Raw genomic sequence first — 16,539 nt, forward strand, 5'->3', positions numbered from 1 at the left:
TCTTCCATGGCACTAACTGCCTTCAGACACAGAAAAAGTTCATTTATTCTAGGCAGTCAAGTCTATCAGGCTTCACCCTTCGCTTTTGGTGTACTAAGGGTCATGACCGAGGTGGGACATCCCCTCTCTCACAAACTTCCTATTTTGTCTCATAAATCCAAGCAAGAAAGAGAAGCTGCCACCAAGAAAACACCCCTGTTTTGTCTCTACAAAGTCAAATTTAGAAAATATTGAAGTGGTCTGGCGGAAAAGCTTCTTTCGAGCTTTCTCATACTGTCTGGCTACGTGTCAAATGTGAAAACTTTAAACAAAGAGGTTTGGGTAAAGTCTTCTTGTGAAACAAGAATTTCAAAATCTTCTGCAGTTCATATTCATCCTTGAGATTTTTGCTAATCTGTGCTGGGGTTTTGTTTGGGGTATTTTCTGGGAGAATATATGGGGAGTATATTCTGCTGGACCAAGGCTTCCAGTCTGTTTTTTGGTGGCGTTTCCATCATGTTGGGAACAGAGTGCTGTTTAAATCAGGAAAATGGTTTTCACTGAAGATTTTCGGGTTGTTTCCCTTTGTTCCCAAGCATTCATACCACAACTTTGCTTTCTCTGGCTGCAAATTGCAGAGCCAAGAGCCTCTGTAGCTCATGAGAACAGCTAAATTTATTAGCAAAATGTCTTATGCTGGGCTGAGGCCAAATCCCAGCTCTCTGCCTTCCTGTGGTTAATGGACCAACTGTGCTGACCCGATTTCATGGCCACATTATTGCTATTTATTTTAACAGCATAGCTGGGCAGGGGGGGACTTGGGAGTCTCTGGTCCCACTTTCTGCCCAAGGCATCCCTGGGGTTGGATGAGGTTGCTTGGGGCTTTTTCCAATCTGGTCTTGAACACCTACAGGGATGGAAATGGGATCACCAGCCAAAGCTGGGCTGCCCCAAAACTTCCTCCCACGTTTTTTTATTACATTGCATGTGTTAGGTCTGTCAGCTGCTGTTTCTCTAGGTTTGAATGTGAATCCGTGCTAAGCCCCCCATGCTCCTCCCATAGGGTAACCAAAGATCAGGGATAGGGGATGCATGTCCCTTCTTGGCATGAGGTTGGGGCTGAAATGTTGCTGGGCTTGGATGCACGAGGACCCTGGTCCCACCCCACTCCCAGACAGGCACACAGCTCACTCCTTCAGTATCTTTTATTAATGTATAGAAAATGCATTAAAAAAAGGAACTATACATAGCCTAAGAGCGGTCAGGACTAAAAATACTAGTTAACAATGGTTAACAAGCGTTGATCCCATTCTCCAAGCTACATTTTCATTACAGGGTGGGGAGGTTGTTTAATATATTATTTATTTATATTATAGATTTTATTTATGCATTTATTTACTTTTCTTTTCCCCTTCATTTGGTTGCAGTGGTTTGTGTTTGAGTTCATCAGAACCTGTTCAAGGCATTTCATTGCCTCTGTTCTCCCTTCTTATTTATGTTTTTAAACTTTTTTTAACATATTAAGAACATTTCCAGGATAACACTTGTACACAGGGGGCTGCTTGTTTGTTTGTTTAGGTCTTTGTGTCATCATCCTTCTGAGAAGTCACTGACATCTGAAGAACTGCAGGCTGGGTATTGAGGCAGGTCTAGGCATCAGGATCTCCCATGGGAAGGGCCTTTCCCTCCCACTTACCCCAAATTTCCCTTCTGGAAGAAGCAAGGAGTTGCCTCCACCATCAGGATTTTAGGAAAGGGGAAGGTGACCCTGCAGGTGGTCTCCAGGGGACTCTGTTGGGTTTTATTGCCATCCTAGGACACTTGGCTGGCAGAAACAGGGATGGGCTTCTTGTGTGGCCCCAGAACAGAACCCTCTTGTAGTGGGTGTAAGCATGAATTAAAGGGTTTTTTTTGGAGTGAGAGTTCATTGCTGGCAGTGTTTAGTAAAGTCAAAACTTGTGGGCATGTCTGGGGGGGCATAGGATAGGGGGTGCATGGTCACCCCCAGATGTGATGGTGGGGACACAGCAGGAGGGCAGCTCTGAGCTGGGAGGAAGGTCATGAGCTCACCAGGAGGGTACTTTGGCTCCTGCTGTGTTTTGTCAGGCTGCTCTGAGCCTGTTGGGGGCATGGGGACAGGGCTGGCTGAGCCTCACCAGCTGCATCGCTGGGAGTGAAGGTGGCATGAGCTGTGCATTCCACACCTGGGCACTTCACCTGGGATAAACATCTCTCTGGGAGGGAGGTAAGAGGGCATTTAGGCTGGTACTGATCTTTGAGGTGCCCATGTGGCCTGGTTTAGGGCAAATTTGGGATAGTAAAATAATGCACAGATAAGGAGTAGAAGCAGACTTCTCCCCAAGCTTTGTGTGGATACTGTCCCAATACCTTCCTACCAAAACCCAGCTACTCTTAGGGAGAGCCTGGCCTTTCTCCTTTTTGAAATTATTCATTTATAGATGCTATCGCTTTACTAAAAGCAGCTTTTCCTTTCAGGACTCATTTTTTCTTTGGTTATGTTTCAGTGCAGTGTGCAAAGGGAAGGTGGGCTTGGAGAATGGAAACAGAGAGAAACTGGGCAAGGGATGAAAGTCCCTTTGTGTTTCCCTCTAGGATTTTGGGGTTAGGAATGTGGCTTTGAAAGACTGCAAGGGTCATGGGCACACACAGTGTTCTGCTGTGTGAAGGATTTGATGTGCTGCTTCCTGGCATCTTGCAGTGGATTGTGTGGTTTGGGTAACAGCCTCATGCTCCTTTTTGGGCTCTGGAACAAGCCTGAGCCACACAAACCCAGCAGAGCCCAGTGGTAGTTCACATGCTGAAGCCAAGGTCTCTCAAGATGAGCACTGCACCAGATCCAGGCTTGGTTTCTGGGAATTCCAGGCCCAAACCTGGACTAGCTGGAGAATGAACTAGCCCATCCAGTGATGGAGGGTGAGAAGAAACTACTTAATCATGGGGCCTTCTGTAGCATCAACATTAAGCACAAATGTACTGGCAGGAGCTTTGTCAAAAAAAAAATTAAGGCAATATAGAAAAATAACTTTCTGGGAAATTGCATCTTGTTTATGGTCAATGTGAAAAGGGAACAGTGGCTCAAATGACTGGGTTATCATTGCTGGTTGTGTGCCTGGGCTTGGGTTGGGTTATCACCAGGAGAAAAACATGATGTGTAAAAATCTTTCCTTTAAAAATTGTAGCAACTGTCTGTCACCAATGCCATGGAAAGGTGACATCCTGGTATCACATGAGAGGTCAGGGACCAGTGCTGATGTATAATAGCACTGAAAGATTGGATATTGTCCAATTTCATACCTGACTATGCACACAGTAAATCTATTTAGAGAATAATCAGCCTTTTTGAGGATGTTCTTTTGAAACTCCTAGAAAAAACTTGCAAATTTTGACTTTTTTTTCAAACTTTCTGTTTGAGTCTTAATTTTGAAAAGAGAGGTTTCTTGCCTTTCACTTGGCTGTGAATAAGTGTATGTTTCCACTGACATCTCTTCCTTTCACCTGGGTAGGTAAGAAAATAGCACCATCCACTGCCAATCTCTGCTGGTTATAACCGCTGCTCTGTTACAGCTTTTGTTGAGATATTTCTTCCTAGCAATTCTTGATGGTTTGGAGAAAAATTTACTCTGCTGGTCTACTAAAAGTCTTCTTAGGCTTTAATCAGTTCCATTTGCTGCTTTTTGTTGGCTTTTGGGTCTTAAAGTAGTGTTGGGTGCTTAGGAGGTGTGACATGCCACCATCTGTGACAGTGGGCATGTCCTGCAAGAGATCCCAACATCTGCAGCCTCTGACTCACCTGTTCCTCAAGGGGTTGACTTGTTGCCTGATTTGATGCCAAGGGGAAGTAAGAAGGGACACCTCATTTACATATGAGATGTTGCTGAGCATCCTTTCTCCAGGTTGGCTTGTAAGCTGACCACACAAAGGACTGGGCCCTATATCTAATCTTGACCTCAGTGTTAGCTGTGATTTCACGTGCCAGTATGTGCCATGGAGAAGGAGGTTATGTTTCCCATTTAATGCTCTTCTTCAGCTCTGCAGCCATTGTGAGCAACGTCAGAACATTAAGGAGCGTGACCATGAAAGATACACTGGCCTGAATTATAAGCTACTGCAAAGATGCCTTTATGTTGCCATCTGAAAGATGCTTTTGAGACAAAGCAGCTTCAGTGTGATAAAACCAGACAGCAGTGTTTAGCATTCATAATGTTCCTTTGGCTGCAAATCCAGTGATGAGCTGCATTGTCCTTGGATGCAAGGATGAGTCCAGTGACAATGCCCAGCATTGATCAGAGTCCTTGGAGAGGAGTGACTTAAGCATGGTGGTCATTTGGGCTATGTGGAGGTGGGGACAGTGACAACAGGGCACAGACAGAGTTATCCAAAGGGTCCATCTTCCTTGAGACAGGAGAAGCTAAGGGTGGGAAGAGCGAGCTCATTAATTCTTCCAAGGGCCTTGAAGTGCTCCAAAATCCAAATGGAATCCCTTCCAGGAGGGGAAACTGGATATCCTGTTGGAGAGCTGGCAATACCAAGGCACTGAGATTTGTGTCCCTCTTGTGATGGCATTGAAGAGGGATGGTGTAGGAGAAGGAAGGAAATGGGCATTCCTCAGCTTGCACTTCTCTTCCCTTAGCTGCACTGCCAAAATTCCCTGTGTGCATGGAGGGCCATAAACAGGAGCACCTGAGCTGTGACAGCTGCTGGATTCAGGTTGGGCTGCAGTTGTTTGATATCATTTTATTGCTGCTTCTTCTCTGAGACTCTTTTGTTTGGGTCCAGTGACCTCAGTGAGGAGAGAGCATTATGGAATGTAGAAATAACAGAGGAAATGGGTCCTAGATTTCAGGACCACAAGTAGGGATTTTTCTCCCAAGTCTTCTAATTTAAGTCCTTTCTTCTCCATCAAGTTCAGCATAACCCAAGCAGATGTCATGGACCTGGAGTGGGCTGAATTAAGCTTGGAGGAGTGGATAATGAAGGTTGGGGCTGGTGGAGTAGTTCTTATTCCCATACACCTCATGCACATGAGGATGACTTTGTGGTAGGACCAACACATGAGCTGTGGACTCTCTGGAGTTTTCCTACATATGCAGATATTTGCCAAGCCTTGCTGTGAAAATGGGGACGGGATGAGCCTTTGCTCATCCTCACTTAGTCCTCATGTGTCCAGAGCCTGCATACAGGGGAGAGATGGGCCTCTGCCTGCTGGATGAATTGGTGTCTACAGGATGGCATGAAGCTTGGGACCTCCCTGCCAGGAGGGGACAGGGAGGCAGGGAGAGGACGGGCGTCCGTGGCCATGACTGGGCTGGAAATGGCCACACCAAGGTACCTGTGGGGAAAGTTTCTGCCACAAGCCCCATGACAAACATTTCTAACAGGGTTTGCTCAGGATTTCTATGTCTTTTAAAAAAATATCAAAAAAATCTGTCTCTTTATCTTTCTTCTCATGTTAAGGGCCAGAGTATTGGGATAGGGAGACTGGAAATTTGGTATTTCTCTGGGACAGATGCAAAGCAATGAGGTCTTTCCTTTCCCATAGCCTTTCCTTGTGCCATGGTTCCCTCCAGCACTTGTGAGGGGCAGGTTGCTATCTCAGATGAGTAGTAATTTTTTTTTTTCCCTTTTCATATTATAAAATACAAACAAATGACAGAAAAGGTCAGGTGGTGGGAGGCAGGAGGGGTTCAGCTGGCTCAGAGCTGTAGGGACCGTCTCTTCCTCCCAGAGATGTTACGGTGGTTGTAAGGTCGCATCTTCATTTCCACAAAGGGGATGGAGAACTCGTGGCCTTTCCAATGGTACCAGTTAATCCCCTGGCAGGAGAGAGAGAAAGGTAGAGGGTGAGGAAAGACTCTAACAAGAAACTAGAGTAGGAGAGGAAGGATACAAGGTTGATTGATGTAGAGAAGCCAGAAGGAAAAACCTTACTATAGCAGGAGCAAGGAACTCCCCTGCATCTATGGCTTGATTGTTTTTTTTTTCCCACTGTTCAAAGGCAGATCATATTTCATATAGGTAATTTTTTTAATATAACACACTACAGAAAATTACTATGGCAGCATGTGTGAGGCACAAAGTCTTGAAGATGGCTGGAAGGTTGGCTTGAAGGTGGCTCCCTTTTTACTTGAGCTGGTGTGGGGTCATGCCACCAATTATGACCCTGGTGCACCAATCACCCAGCCCCAGCCCTAACCTAGGCTTGCTGGGATGTTCCCCTGGAAGAAACTCTGGAGGCTTTCAAGCCAGCTCTGCCCTTACCTGACTGTGCCGGGACTCTCCGTACTTGCCGTTGAGGTTGGTGCGGTGGCAGTTCTTGTACCACCAGGCCCCTTTGTAGGACATGGCACAGTTTGTCACAGCAACATCGTTGTCCCTGTCCTTGGTGGAGAAGGGGCGTCCCTGGTGATAGGTGAGGGAGTCTCCTGTGGAAAGAGATGCCATTAAAGGTGATGGAGTCTGAGGTATCTGGTCTTTTCACAAGGAAATTAGGATATTCTGGTTTTGTGTAACCATTCCAGTCAATGGCTCAAACAGCTGACAGTCTGACAGTGTTAACTGGAATTGTTCACAGCTGGCTCATCTGAGGTCCTCTGCTGTCTGTTTAGGATCAGTGCAGACTGTAGCAAATCTTAGAGACTCCTTGGCTGTGTTAGATAAAGTGCTTTGATATGTGCTTGGATCTGAATTTCAGTGTTTCAGAAATTAATTTAATCCCAGATTTTGGCATCCCTGCTTTCTCAAGGCTTGGCTCTGCTATATAACTTCAGAATGCTTTCAGCCTCCTTCTTTCCTGTTAGCCAAAGGAGTTTTTTCTCTCAAAGGAGGCCAGACATTCATCTCATGAACCAAGATGCTTGGCCATCTGGAAAGAAGTTTTTTGGAAGGTGAGTGATGTCTTACTCTACCAAAACCTCTAATTTCATCCTCACTGGATAACTAGACAGCTGCTTTTGTGTGAAAGAAAAGCCAGTGTAAAATATCGTGACTTGAGTGATGTACTTACAGGAGACATTCTAAATATGCTCCTCTGTAAACCCTAAGGACATATGAAGTGGACCCAAGCTGGCTGTGTGCAATCCAGCCATGGAGAAACTTATTAGAAAAACTCTTGACAATGAACAATTTTTGAGCCCTGGCTCCCTTAGCTCAAGGTGGAGCAGAAGTTCCTTGGCTGGATGGCTGGAAGCAGAGTTTGCATGGCAAAGGGGACAGAATCATGTCTGTATGACCCTATTACTGCTATCCTTGGAAGTAGGTTGGGTGTTTTGTGCCCTGGGATTTGAGGTTAGAGTAAGTGCTTTGTTGCACACCATCAAGATTGCTGTCACCTCTCTTCCAGTGGCAACTAACTGGTGTTGAATAGGGAAATTCCTGCATCTTGGGTGTGTTGTGGGATTCCACCTAGTACATGGTGGAAGTTTCATGGAGGCTTGCACTGGGCATTCCCATCCCAGATGAAGGGGCTACAGTTGTACTCCTTCTCCCTTCCTGAGGAAGATATCCCCTGTGCTCTTCCTCTAGCACCCACTCTCTTCTGGTGGGCAACTCTAACTCCTCTGAATCAACCAAGTAAGCAGGTGTGACAGTGTCCTTGCAAAACTGGGCAGTGTTTGGCATTTATGTGAGGAAATGACTCAGAGGATTTCAGATTTTTCCATAGCTGTGGAAAGGCAATAAATACAGCCTCCAGCATGACATCAATAGCCAGCTGTGGCTATTGCCAAGCGAGATGCCACCTCTGATGACCGACCTGGTTATTTGAACAGCAATGTCTCTGATATTAAACATCTAATCCCCAATGGAAAATTCCATGTCCTTAGTGGGATTTATCAGCCTGGTTTACATGAGGGACTGCAGGAAGGCAGAAAGGACTATGGGTTTTTGTCTCGCTGCTCTAGACAAGTGAGATTTCATGTTGGGATTTCCTTTACAGTCTTGGACCAGCCAGTCACAGGATTTCCCAAGACCCCTGGGAACGAGGCTGTACCTGAAGTGCCGTTGTAGTCCCCGATTCGCAGTTTGTAGAGGCTCCGGGAGTCACCAATGGAGAACTTGTCATAGTAGGCATATGCTGTCTCCTGACCATCCCTCATGTCTATTCGCAGCTCGTAGCGCCCTTGGGACGTGATCTTGTGGATGTTGTCCAAGCCTGTTGAGACAGTGAAACACTCAGTGAGACCTGGTTCCCAGATCCGCTCCGTGAACAAACAAGGAAAGCTCTAGGCAAATAAAACAGCAGTGGGAAATGAGAGCAAGGAGAGGAATCAAAGAGCAGCAGCACCTGTGGTGAGTTTGTGTGTCTCCTGGCACTGCGGGGGTCTGGGCTCTCTATCCCACTAGAGCTTCACTTCTCTGTGTCTATGAGCAGTGGGTTCAAGGCCCAGCTTCAGATTTCTTCATGCTGTTGAAGCTTGGAACATTCAGCTGTTGAGCCCTGGTGCTGCTTATGTTGTTAAGCTCCCATACAAGCCAGAGTGTGTTTATGCTGCAGGTCCCTTTGGCTCATGTTCAGGTTTTGAAGGAGCACACTCAATTTCAGATCTGGGCTGTCTCTCACTCACTCCTTTACTGCTTTCATTGGACAGCTGACTTTCTGGCCACCAGTGCAACCTGTAGTCATCCAATGGACAATGATGGGTTCTGATCCATGAAAACTGACAGGATACATACCCCCCTTCTCTCCTAGAGAAAGCAAACTAGGGAGCTGCTAACCTTCACAGTGTGCCTTTATGTGGTGTGCCTCTGCATGAGCTCCTAAAGTGAAGGGCAGGGAATGAACAGAAGGAAAACTGTCTGAGGGAGAATGTAGAGGAATGTGGTGAAAGAGGCAAGGAGCCAACAGCTGACACAGTGCTTATGGAACTTATGTTCGACACATCAGTGAAAGGCAACCAGGGAAGGTCATACCCAGCCAAAACTCATCCTCCAAGTTTCCAAAGCCGACCCGGTAATCTGCCCATTTCCGGAAGAAATCAGTCAGCCCGTTCTGCCGCCGCTGGAAGACCTGATGTGGAGGAAGACCAGGAGGAAAATCATAATGATGGAGATGAGAAACAGCTTTGCCAGGATTTGGACACACAAGGTAAAGATAATAATTTTTCTTTCCATTGTGCCTTTCAGGGGAGAAAATTGCAATGCCCATCCAGTTAGTGTTAATTGCAGCTGTGCCATTAATTCATGTGCAGGTGTAGAAACAAAGGAGATATTAGATAATGTCCAAAGCAAATCAATGGTACAATATGAAGGAATTGGCCTTCAAGGTTTCTGCTTTAACTAGTACAGTACTTTAACTGGTGTCTCTGGTTTTCTAGCACATCATTGTGCTTTGAGATGGCTATTTCTGTGCTATCCAAGGGGATGCTCTGAAGCAGAGTGAGAGGGAAATTTACTGGCTAGAAATCAGTATTTGAGGAAGCCCATTTTTTTTTTGGTTTTGATTATACATCTAGCAGAGTTTGATTATACATCTACACAGAGTTTTGTGTAATATGTGTAAGTAAGAGTTTGACATTAATAAGATCAAAGCGCCATGGCATTATTTACTTACACTGTCAGTCCATCTACATCAAGACAAGCAGTGTTTGTGCAGCTCAAACAGGCATTTGTTTCTAAAGTTCTCCTGTGCAGACTCAACTGGGGTGACGCTTGACACCCTCCTTCTGCAGGCAGTGTGAATCATTCCCCGTGAAAGCTACCAGCCATTAATTTCATTTCTAGAACAATAAATCAGCTTCACTCACAGATTTTGCTCTCCAGAAGCACTGCAAACATGCCAAATAAATCAAAGGGCATTTCTCCAAGTGTAACTATTATTACCAGAGCGTGGGCCATTCCCTGTGGCGTGCGAAATGAAGCGTGTGATGCTGTGCCTGCTGTCATTCCTGGGCTTTGCTGGTAGGGGCTCAGCTGCTTTGTGATGGGGACAGCGTGCAGGACAGCCAGGTGGATACTCACAATCCAGCCGCCGCCGTCGGTGGTCATGTCGCAGTACACGGGCACCCGCTGGCTGAGGTCCCCGTTGATGGAGATGGTGTAGACCCCGCTCAGCGTGTCTCCATTCATCAGGTGCTGGGCACAGTCCTGAGGGTTAGCAAAGACACGTCCTCCTGCAAAATAAAGAGGAAAAAAAGGTAAAATTCAAGCAAAGAGACATCTATTCCCCATGTGTCAGAATCTGTGTTATTGATGATTCTGGGATTGTAGAAAGTCTCTGTCTTTCTGCCCCGCTGCCAAAGCAGAAGCCATAATTGGTCTGTGCTGGTTCCAAGGTTGTTTATTCTGTTTATCTCTCACATGTTCTGCTGCCCTGCCCAGCTCTGTCCTGCAGGGCAGCGTGTGGGGCTCTGCCCTCAGTGGGATGTTACAAACATTCAATACCAGAAACTCCCTGGGCTGCATTTACAATAACGTGCCAATATCTGTCACCTACGTTGGACAGTGTGTCCCCAGCCTGAACCAACAGAAAAATGCCAACACCACAGTGAAACATGGAAGGCATGAAGAAGGAGAAAAAGGACAAGACACACCCAATTTCCTCCAGCTTGTCCCCTTTGGATCACAGACAGTGTCTCTGGGGGCTCTGTCCAGGGGGTTCCTGACCCCCTGCCAGGGTCCCAGACCTGCCAGGGCAGCCAGAGGGAATCCCTGGATTCCCACACCCATGCCTCAGGCTCCACTATTACAATTCAGGAAAAGTCTATATTGGTTTCTGCATTCTGAGTAATTCCACAAGATGGTGAGACTTTGTATCTGCTGTCGACCTCAGAGGACTTACTAAAAAAGGATGTGTGCATACATTAATTTTTCTCCCATATGTCTTATGCTGGAAGGGTGCATGGTAACATCACAGTGAATTATGAGGGATGTCACTTCTTGGACCATCTTTCTGCACTGTGTCTGAAACCCTGGGGTTTAAGCTGTCACCAGCATATTTAGACAGCTGTGAAAATACCAAAAACCTGTTCTCCTCTCAGGATTGCCAGCTCCAATCAAGTTTTATAACAGTACTCATTCCAGGGGGAGTCTCCTGATTCTCCATGCCCTTGGAAATGATGGTGCACTTATGCTGAGCTAATTGTCACTTGCAAGCTGAGCAGGAATGAAGCTGTGTGAGATGCTAGAGGTAGGTAGCCTGGGCTGTGTGACTGTGCTACAGGTGTTCACTAATGAGGAAACATATTATTTTGTGGTCAGAGTTTAGGAGAGTCTTAATTATGACAATTATTCTGGTAGTATTGGAATATCAACTCTAAAAACAATTTTTTCTTATTTAAGACAAAGTAGGGAAATACATCTTTTTCTTTGGTGTTGGTACGTATGGATGATGGAATAAATAAGTGCAGAGCTGGAAATGTGGATGGGTGCTTCAAGGATGTCTCTGTAACAAGCTGAGAAGGTGTGAGGGACCTTCAGATCTCCTACGCTGTGTGTGTCCTTCACAGTTGTGTAGTGCCCCATAGGACCAGGACACAAGCTTCCCACTTGGTTGTATTCCCCTCCACCTTGTGACCTGAAGGCTTGGAAGTCACTGCTGTGTCCAAATGTTGAAGATCCCCTCTTTTTTTTCCCCATCATCATGGTCTGTAGCACAGCCTGGCGAGACATTGTTTATATTTTATAGTATCCAACAATGAAAACATCTTCAACAACAACCACTTTGGGCTCCCCTGAGCTCTGTGGAGATTGCTTGTTTCTTAATTTATATTCATATCTTTAAGAGCCAAGGAGACCTTGAAAGACATTTCAAACCACTATAAATTATAAATACTGTATCTGTTTCTTCCTTTTGTCTCATCTGTATACAATTCCCCAAGAACCTTATGCAAACATGAAACAAAAGAGGCTGAGCTATTAATATGTCAGGGGGAATAGAAGAACCCCAGGATGTGTACTGTAAGCAGAAGAAAGCAAAACAATTTAAATTAAGCCTGGCTGGCTTTCTTTACTTTTTTTTTTTTTTTTTTGTCCTTAAAGACAAGTCCTTGTTCTCTGGAAAGTGCCTTGATGCATTGCCAGAGTAAACTGAATTGCAGATCTGGATGCTTTGATGAGAGATGCTGTCCATGGATCGCATTGCCTTGGCAATAGCTCCTGGTTGCTTCTGTCTCATCAATATTGGGGTAAGTGGGGAGAAAATGACTTGTTGATAATGCCTATCTTCATCTTCAAAGCAAGTGAAATGTGTTGGATGCTGCATCAGCTGACAGTGGGGACCCACGTTGCTGAGGTCTGACATTTCTGTTTGATGGAAAAGGTGCTCTCCTTGCCTGACATAAGTGAGTTTCTGCTGCTTTATCCCACCTGAGAAGTCACCCCCATGCAGCTTCATCCCCGACTCCCAAGCAGCCACAAAGATTACATGTATTTTTCTATAACCTACCTGAATTTTACTGGCTTTACACACGTGTAGGAGGCAAGAACAAGAAAGCATCTTTTATAGATGTATTAGAGGAGTAATTTCTTCTTTTGTTGATGTCAACAGTTTCTGTTATCTCTTAAAAGCAGGGAAAGGGACCTTTGCATGTAACTGAGATGGGGAAGTGTATCCATAGCAGATTCAAAGAAAACTCTCCAAATTGAACTGGCAGCACAGATGGGAGGAATTTTGGTGGACATCATCTGGAGACTTCTCAGTGCTGTTGATACCCAGGAAAAACATGATTGAATTCAGCCCTGACAAGATGCATGCTGTCTGTAATTGCCCTGGCCTAGCCATGCTTTTCAAATAGGATGAGGGACAATTTGCTTTGCATAAATTCTATATTATGAATGGCTGCAGAGGATGGGAACCATGGTGACATTCTCATGCAAGCTTCATTCTTGGAAGAGTAAGTATGCTGTCTGTGAGGGTTGTGGTGACTGTGGGTACCCACCTTTTGATTTCAAAACAAAACCATTCCCATTACTTTAGTGCCTTAGTGGATTGTGAATGCTCTAGAATGAGAGTGGGGAGGAATAACACAATTAGGTAAAGTGCTGGCTCTGCTGTCTGTGATTCCACTAGTGCAATGGAGATGCACCTGCTTGATATTTCCAGGGATACCCCAACCCTGAAAACTTTCAAGGTCAAATTCAACAGGACTCTGAGCAAACTGATCAAGTTGAAGATGACCCTGCTTGCTGCAGGGGGATTGAACTAGATGACCTTTAAAGATTCTTTCCAACCCAAAGTATTCTATGACTCTTTGATATTTGTGAGCAATCAGATTATGTCCACAGCATGGAGACACTGGCTGGGTCCTCTCCCAGGAGCATACCTGTTGGTATGTGATGTTGATTTTAGTGGGTATTTTTTCCTCTGTTTATGCACTTGAGGATGGACATAGGCAAGGCAAAGATAGATGGTTCCTGGTCTGAAGCTCAAATCCCCTTGCCCTGGGCTGGGTCTTGTGTTCAAATCATAGCTCTTTCAGCCATTAACTTTTTGTAGCGAAGCACTGTGGTCATGGCATTATAAATACCCCTCTTTGGCTCACGAAGGAATGCTGCCTGAGGAGGGAAGGTCCAAGAGCAGTCCATTCCTACCAGCATGATATGTAGGCCAACCTCCACCTGTCTGGGTGGATGCAGTGTGAGTCCTCACCTGTGGTGAAGGTGGTTGAGATGAGGCCGCTCCGCATGGCGTTTTGGGCAGCTTGCAGGTGCACCGTGTACTCCGTGGTCTCAGAAAGCCCCTCCAGACGGATCCACGTGTCCTCAGCATCTACAATCAGCTCCTGTACATGGGTCCCAGAAGGAGGCAGACACCAAGAGCAACAGATGAGAAAAGCGATGGGGAGCCTAAAGAGCAAGTGAGGAGGGAAGGGAAGCCACAAACTACTGCAGAACCTGGCTGAGGAGCACTGCATGACTGCTTAGACCCCTGGACTGAGTGAACATGAGATCAGTCAATATAGCCAGCATTTCAGAATGGTTTGGATGGAGGAAGGCAGCCTGGTTTGGAGATGTATTTAAATGTTTGCAGTCTGTGTCCTCTGTCAACTGGGTCTGTTGGGACCTGTGTGCCCTCAGTACAAGACATGACTGATTGCCCAAGCAGTGCAAGAAATAGAGCTAGCCAAACCTGGTTATATGCCAGTTTTGACTCTGTTGATTCCTGTCATGTTAATTTTTCTGGTTGTAGGCCAGTGCCACACAGCATTATCAGATCCCTTTTGCAAAGCTCTTATCCTCTGGCTGCTGCAAGCCAATCACACCAGCAAAGGAAATTAGACTATTTGCCATGATGTATTTCTGCTGATGTTTGTTGCATCTCCTCCAGACAGGCAGATGTGGACACACTCATTAAATAATCAAATGTATTGTATTGCAGAATTAATTATCTGTCTGTGCCAGTCTTCCTTTTTGCAGGAAGGGCAAATGGCATTTTAAATGTCTCTGCAGTATATTATTCTCCTGCCTCAGCTTGCCTGTGTTTCACCAGCTGTGAATTGCCCCTGTTCCTCCAATATTTCCAGGTAACCCCTCTATGCCCAGACCAGTAGGTGTGCATCAACATTTTACCTTAGGCAATCTCTTCTTGCTTTTCCCTATCATCCTGCTTAGCAAGAAGTAGTCTGCCCTTCTGGCCTCCCTGAGCCAACAAGTACCATTCTTTTGCTTTGTTTGTCTTCTCCTGCTTATTTTAAAATGGTCTTATTATTCCCTGACTTAACGAGCCTTTTTGGTGTGAGGCCTTGCTCACCTTCCGGCTGCCATCGGTAGACCTGTAGGTCATGATGTAATTCTCGATCTCTCCCACGGGAGGAACCCAGGACAGCAGGGCGCTCCGGCGTGTCACTTCACTGGCTGTCAGATTTGTTGGAGGATCCAAAACTGCAAAAGTGGATAGGGACACAGGGAAGTGCAATTTCTCACACACAATCACCTCAGCTCACTCAGTTGAATCCCAATTCAGTACAGTGGGATTCAGCCTTGCAGCACTGAGCTACGGCCCAAAGGCCATCCTCACCCTCAGTTTCAAGACCTCATCACCCATCCCCAGTCTTTAACAGAGCTCTGCAAATCCTCTAGAAGTCCTCCTCTACCTGTGTGCCACCTTAAGGGTAACAGATGTGAAATTCATGTACTATGAGACCTGCCAAGCTATTTGTGAGCATAATGGGTTGTCATGTTCTTCTGGACTACAGCTTTGGGCACAAAAAGGATTTGGTCAGGGGTCTGCTCAGGAAACCACAGCCAGGGGAAATCTCTGAAATAAAGGGATAGATGGATGTTGAAAGAGTGAAAATAATGGTTGATGCTTGATGATTAAATTTGTGTTCTTCTGTTGTCCCTGAACTGGTATTTGGGATTGGTGTTTGTATCCTTTTGCCACATGGCTACCTCTACACTCTCACTATGTAACAAGAGCTTTGGCTCAGCCTTGCTGGCTGCTTTTTCTGGGGTGGGTGCATGGCTAGGGATGAGGAGTGAGGGAAGTGATTGTACGTACGAGTAGTGAAGTTGGTGCTGATGGTCTGGCTGGTGAGAGGCCCGCTGGTGGCATACATAGACACTGTGTATGTGGTACTGGGCAGCAGGTTGGTCAGCTGGTACTCCTGGCTGTCTCCATCCACGAGAATTGTTTCTCCTGCAACTGTAAGCAAAAAGGGATGAATAAGGGTAGATATTCAAGGTGGTTCTCCAAAATGTGTGTCTGGATATGACCCCATGAAAAAAGCAGTTCTATTGCTGAAACACCATAAGGTACTGTGCAGCAACTGAGGAGTAGTGGTGCTCTGAGGTGTAGTTCAGCCTGAAGGGTGGTCTAATTTTTCCCACAATCCCTATAAAACCCAAGGCAAGGGCTCCTTCCCTACTCCCTCTGAGAAGGGCTCCCGCTGAGCCCTGGGCTTTGGGATGGGAGAGAAGTTGAGGTGAGGTGAAAGAGCGCCCTGCTGTACCTGCACGACGTGTAAGGATGAGGACGTAGCTTTCCACCTCCGACAGCGGTGGGTTCCACTGCAGCAGTGCCTCAGTGGGAGTGATGTTGGTGGCTGTGACCCCCAGGGGGACATCCATGGCTGCACAGGGGAGAGATCCAGAGAGTCAGAGGCACTAGGAGACTGGACTATGAACTGGAAGGGCTTTTTGTGGCATGTCGCTCTATGTCCTGCCCTGCTGCCCAGACACATACGCCTGCACAGGAGTTAGTGCTGCCCAAGCTGCAATGCAGAGATGTCGTAGCTTGTGTTACTCTGCTACCTGGGCTGCTCTTCCACTCTTTTCTAGATGCCCAGTCTGGCTTTGAGGTTTCTTTAGGCTTTGAGGAGTCTGGGGATAGCAGAAGGTTTTGTTCTTGCAGCAGATGCTGTTTGTGACAGGGCTTCCCTAGGGATTATTTCTGGAAATCTGTACTCTGTTTAGGAAAGGTTGTCATGATTGCCCAGCATCATGTTTCTGGCTTCACTGTGCCTGGTACACAGGCTTATCACTTTTACCCATGACTACCCATGCATATTTTGGATAAACTTTGCTGAGACATACTTCAAAAGCCCACACTGAGCCCTTGTGAGCCCTGCTTTATCATCTCCAGCTTGCATCTGGCTGGTGTGAGGT

The 16,539-nt window shown here is 46.1% G+C and overlaps 1 protein-coding gene across 2 annotated transcripts in view; it reads right to left on the bottom strand.

The window, feature by feature from the left end:
- Nucleotides 1–1,169: 1,169 nt before the first annotated feature.
- Nucleotides 1,170–16,539, bottom strand: part of TNR (tenascin R) — a 79,488-nt gene continuing 64,118 nt past the window's right edge. For both annotated transcript variants that reach the window (XM_085586657.1, XM_021546032.4), the window contains 9 exons: nucleotides 15,885–16,004; nucleotides 15,434–15,577; nucleotides 14,684–14,814; nucleotides 13,583–13,715; nucleotides 9,955–10,106; nucleotides 8,908–9,004; nucleotides 7,988–8,149; nucleotides 6,259–6,422; nucleotides 1,170–5,813 (listed from right to left, as the gene is read on the bottom strand). In XM_085586657.1, coding sequence (XP_085442783.1) covers nucleotides 5,694–5,813; nucleotides 6,259–6,422; nucleotides 7,988–8,149; nucleotides 8,908–9,004; nucleotides 9,955–10,106; nucleotides 13,583–13,715; nucleotides 14,684–14,814; nucleotides 15,434–15,577; nucleotides 15,885–16,004 — 1,223 coding nt within the window. In that variant the 3' untranslated portion in view covers nucleotides 1,170–5,693. The remainder of the gene's footprint in view (nucleotides 5,814–6,258; nucleotides 6,423–7,987; nucleotides 8,150–8,907; nucleotides 9,005–9,954; nucleotides 10,107–13,582; nucleotides 13,716–14,683; nucleotides 14,815–15,433; nucleotides 15,578–15,884; nucleotides 16,005–16,539) is intronic.

This window comes from Lonchura striata, chromosome 8, assembly GCF_050655825.1.
Source record: "Lonchura striata isolate lonStrDom1 chromosome 8, ASM5065582v1, whole genome shotgun sequence".
Lineage (NCBI taxonomy): Eukaryota > Metazoa > Chordata > Aves > Passeriformes > Estrildidae > Lonchura > Lonchura striata.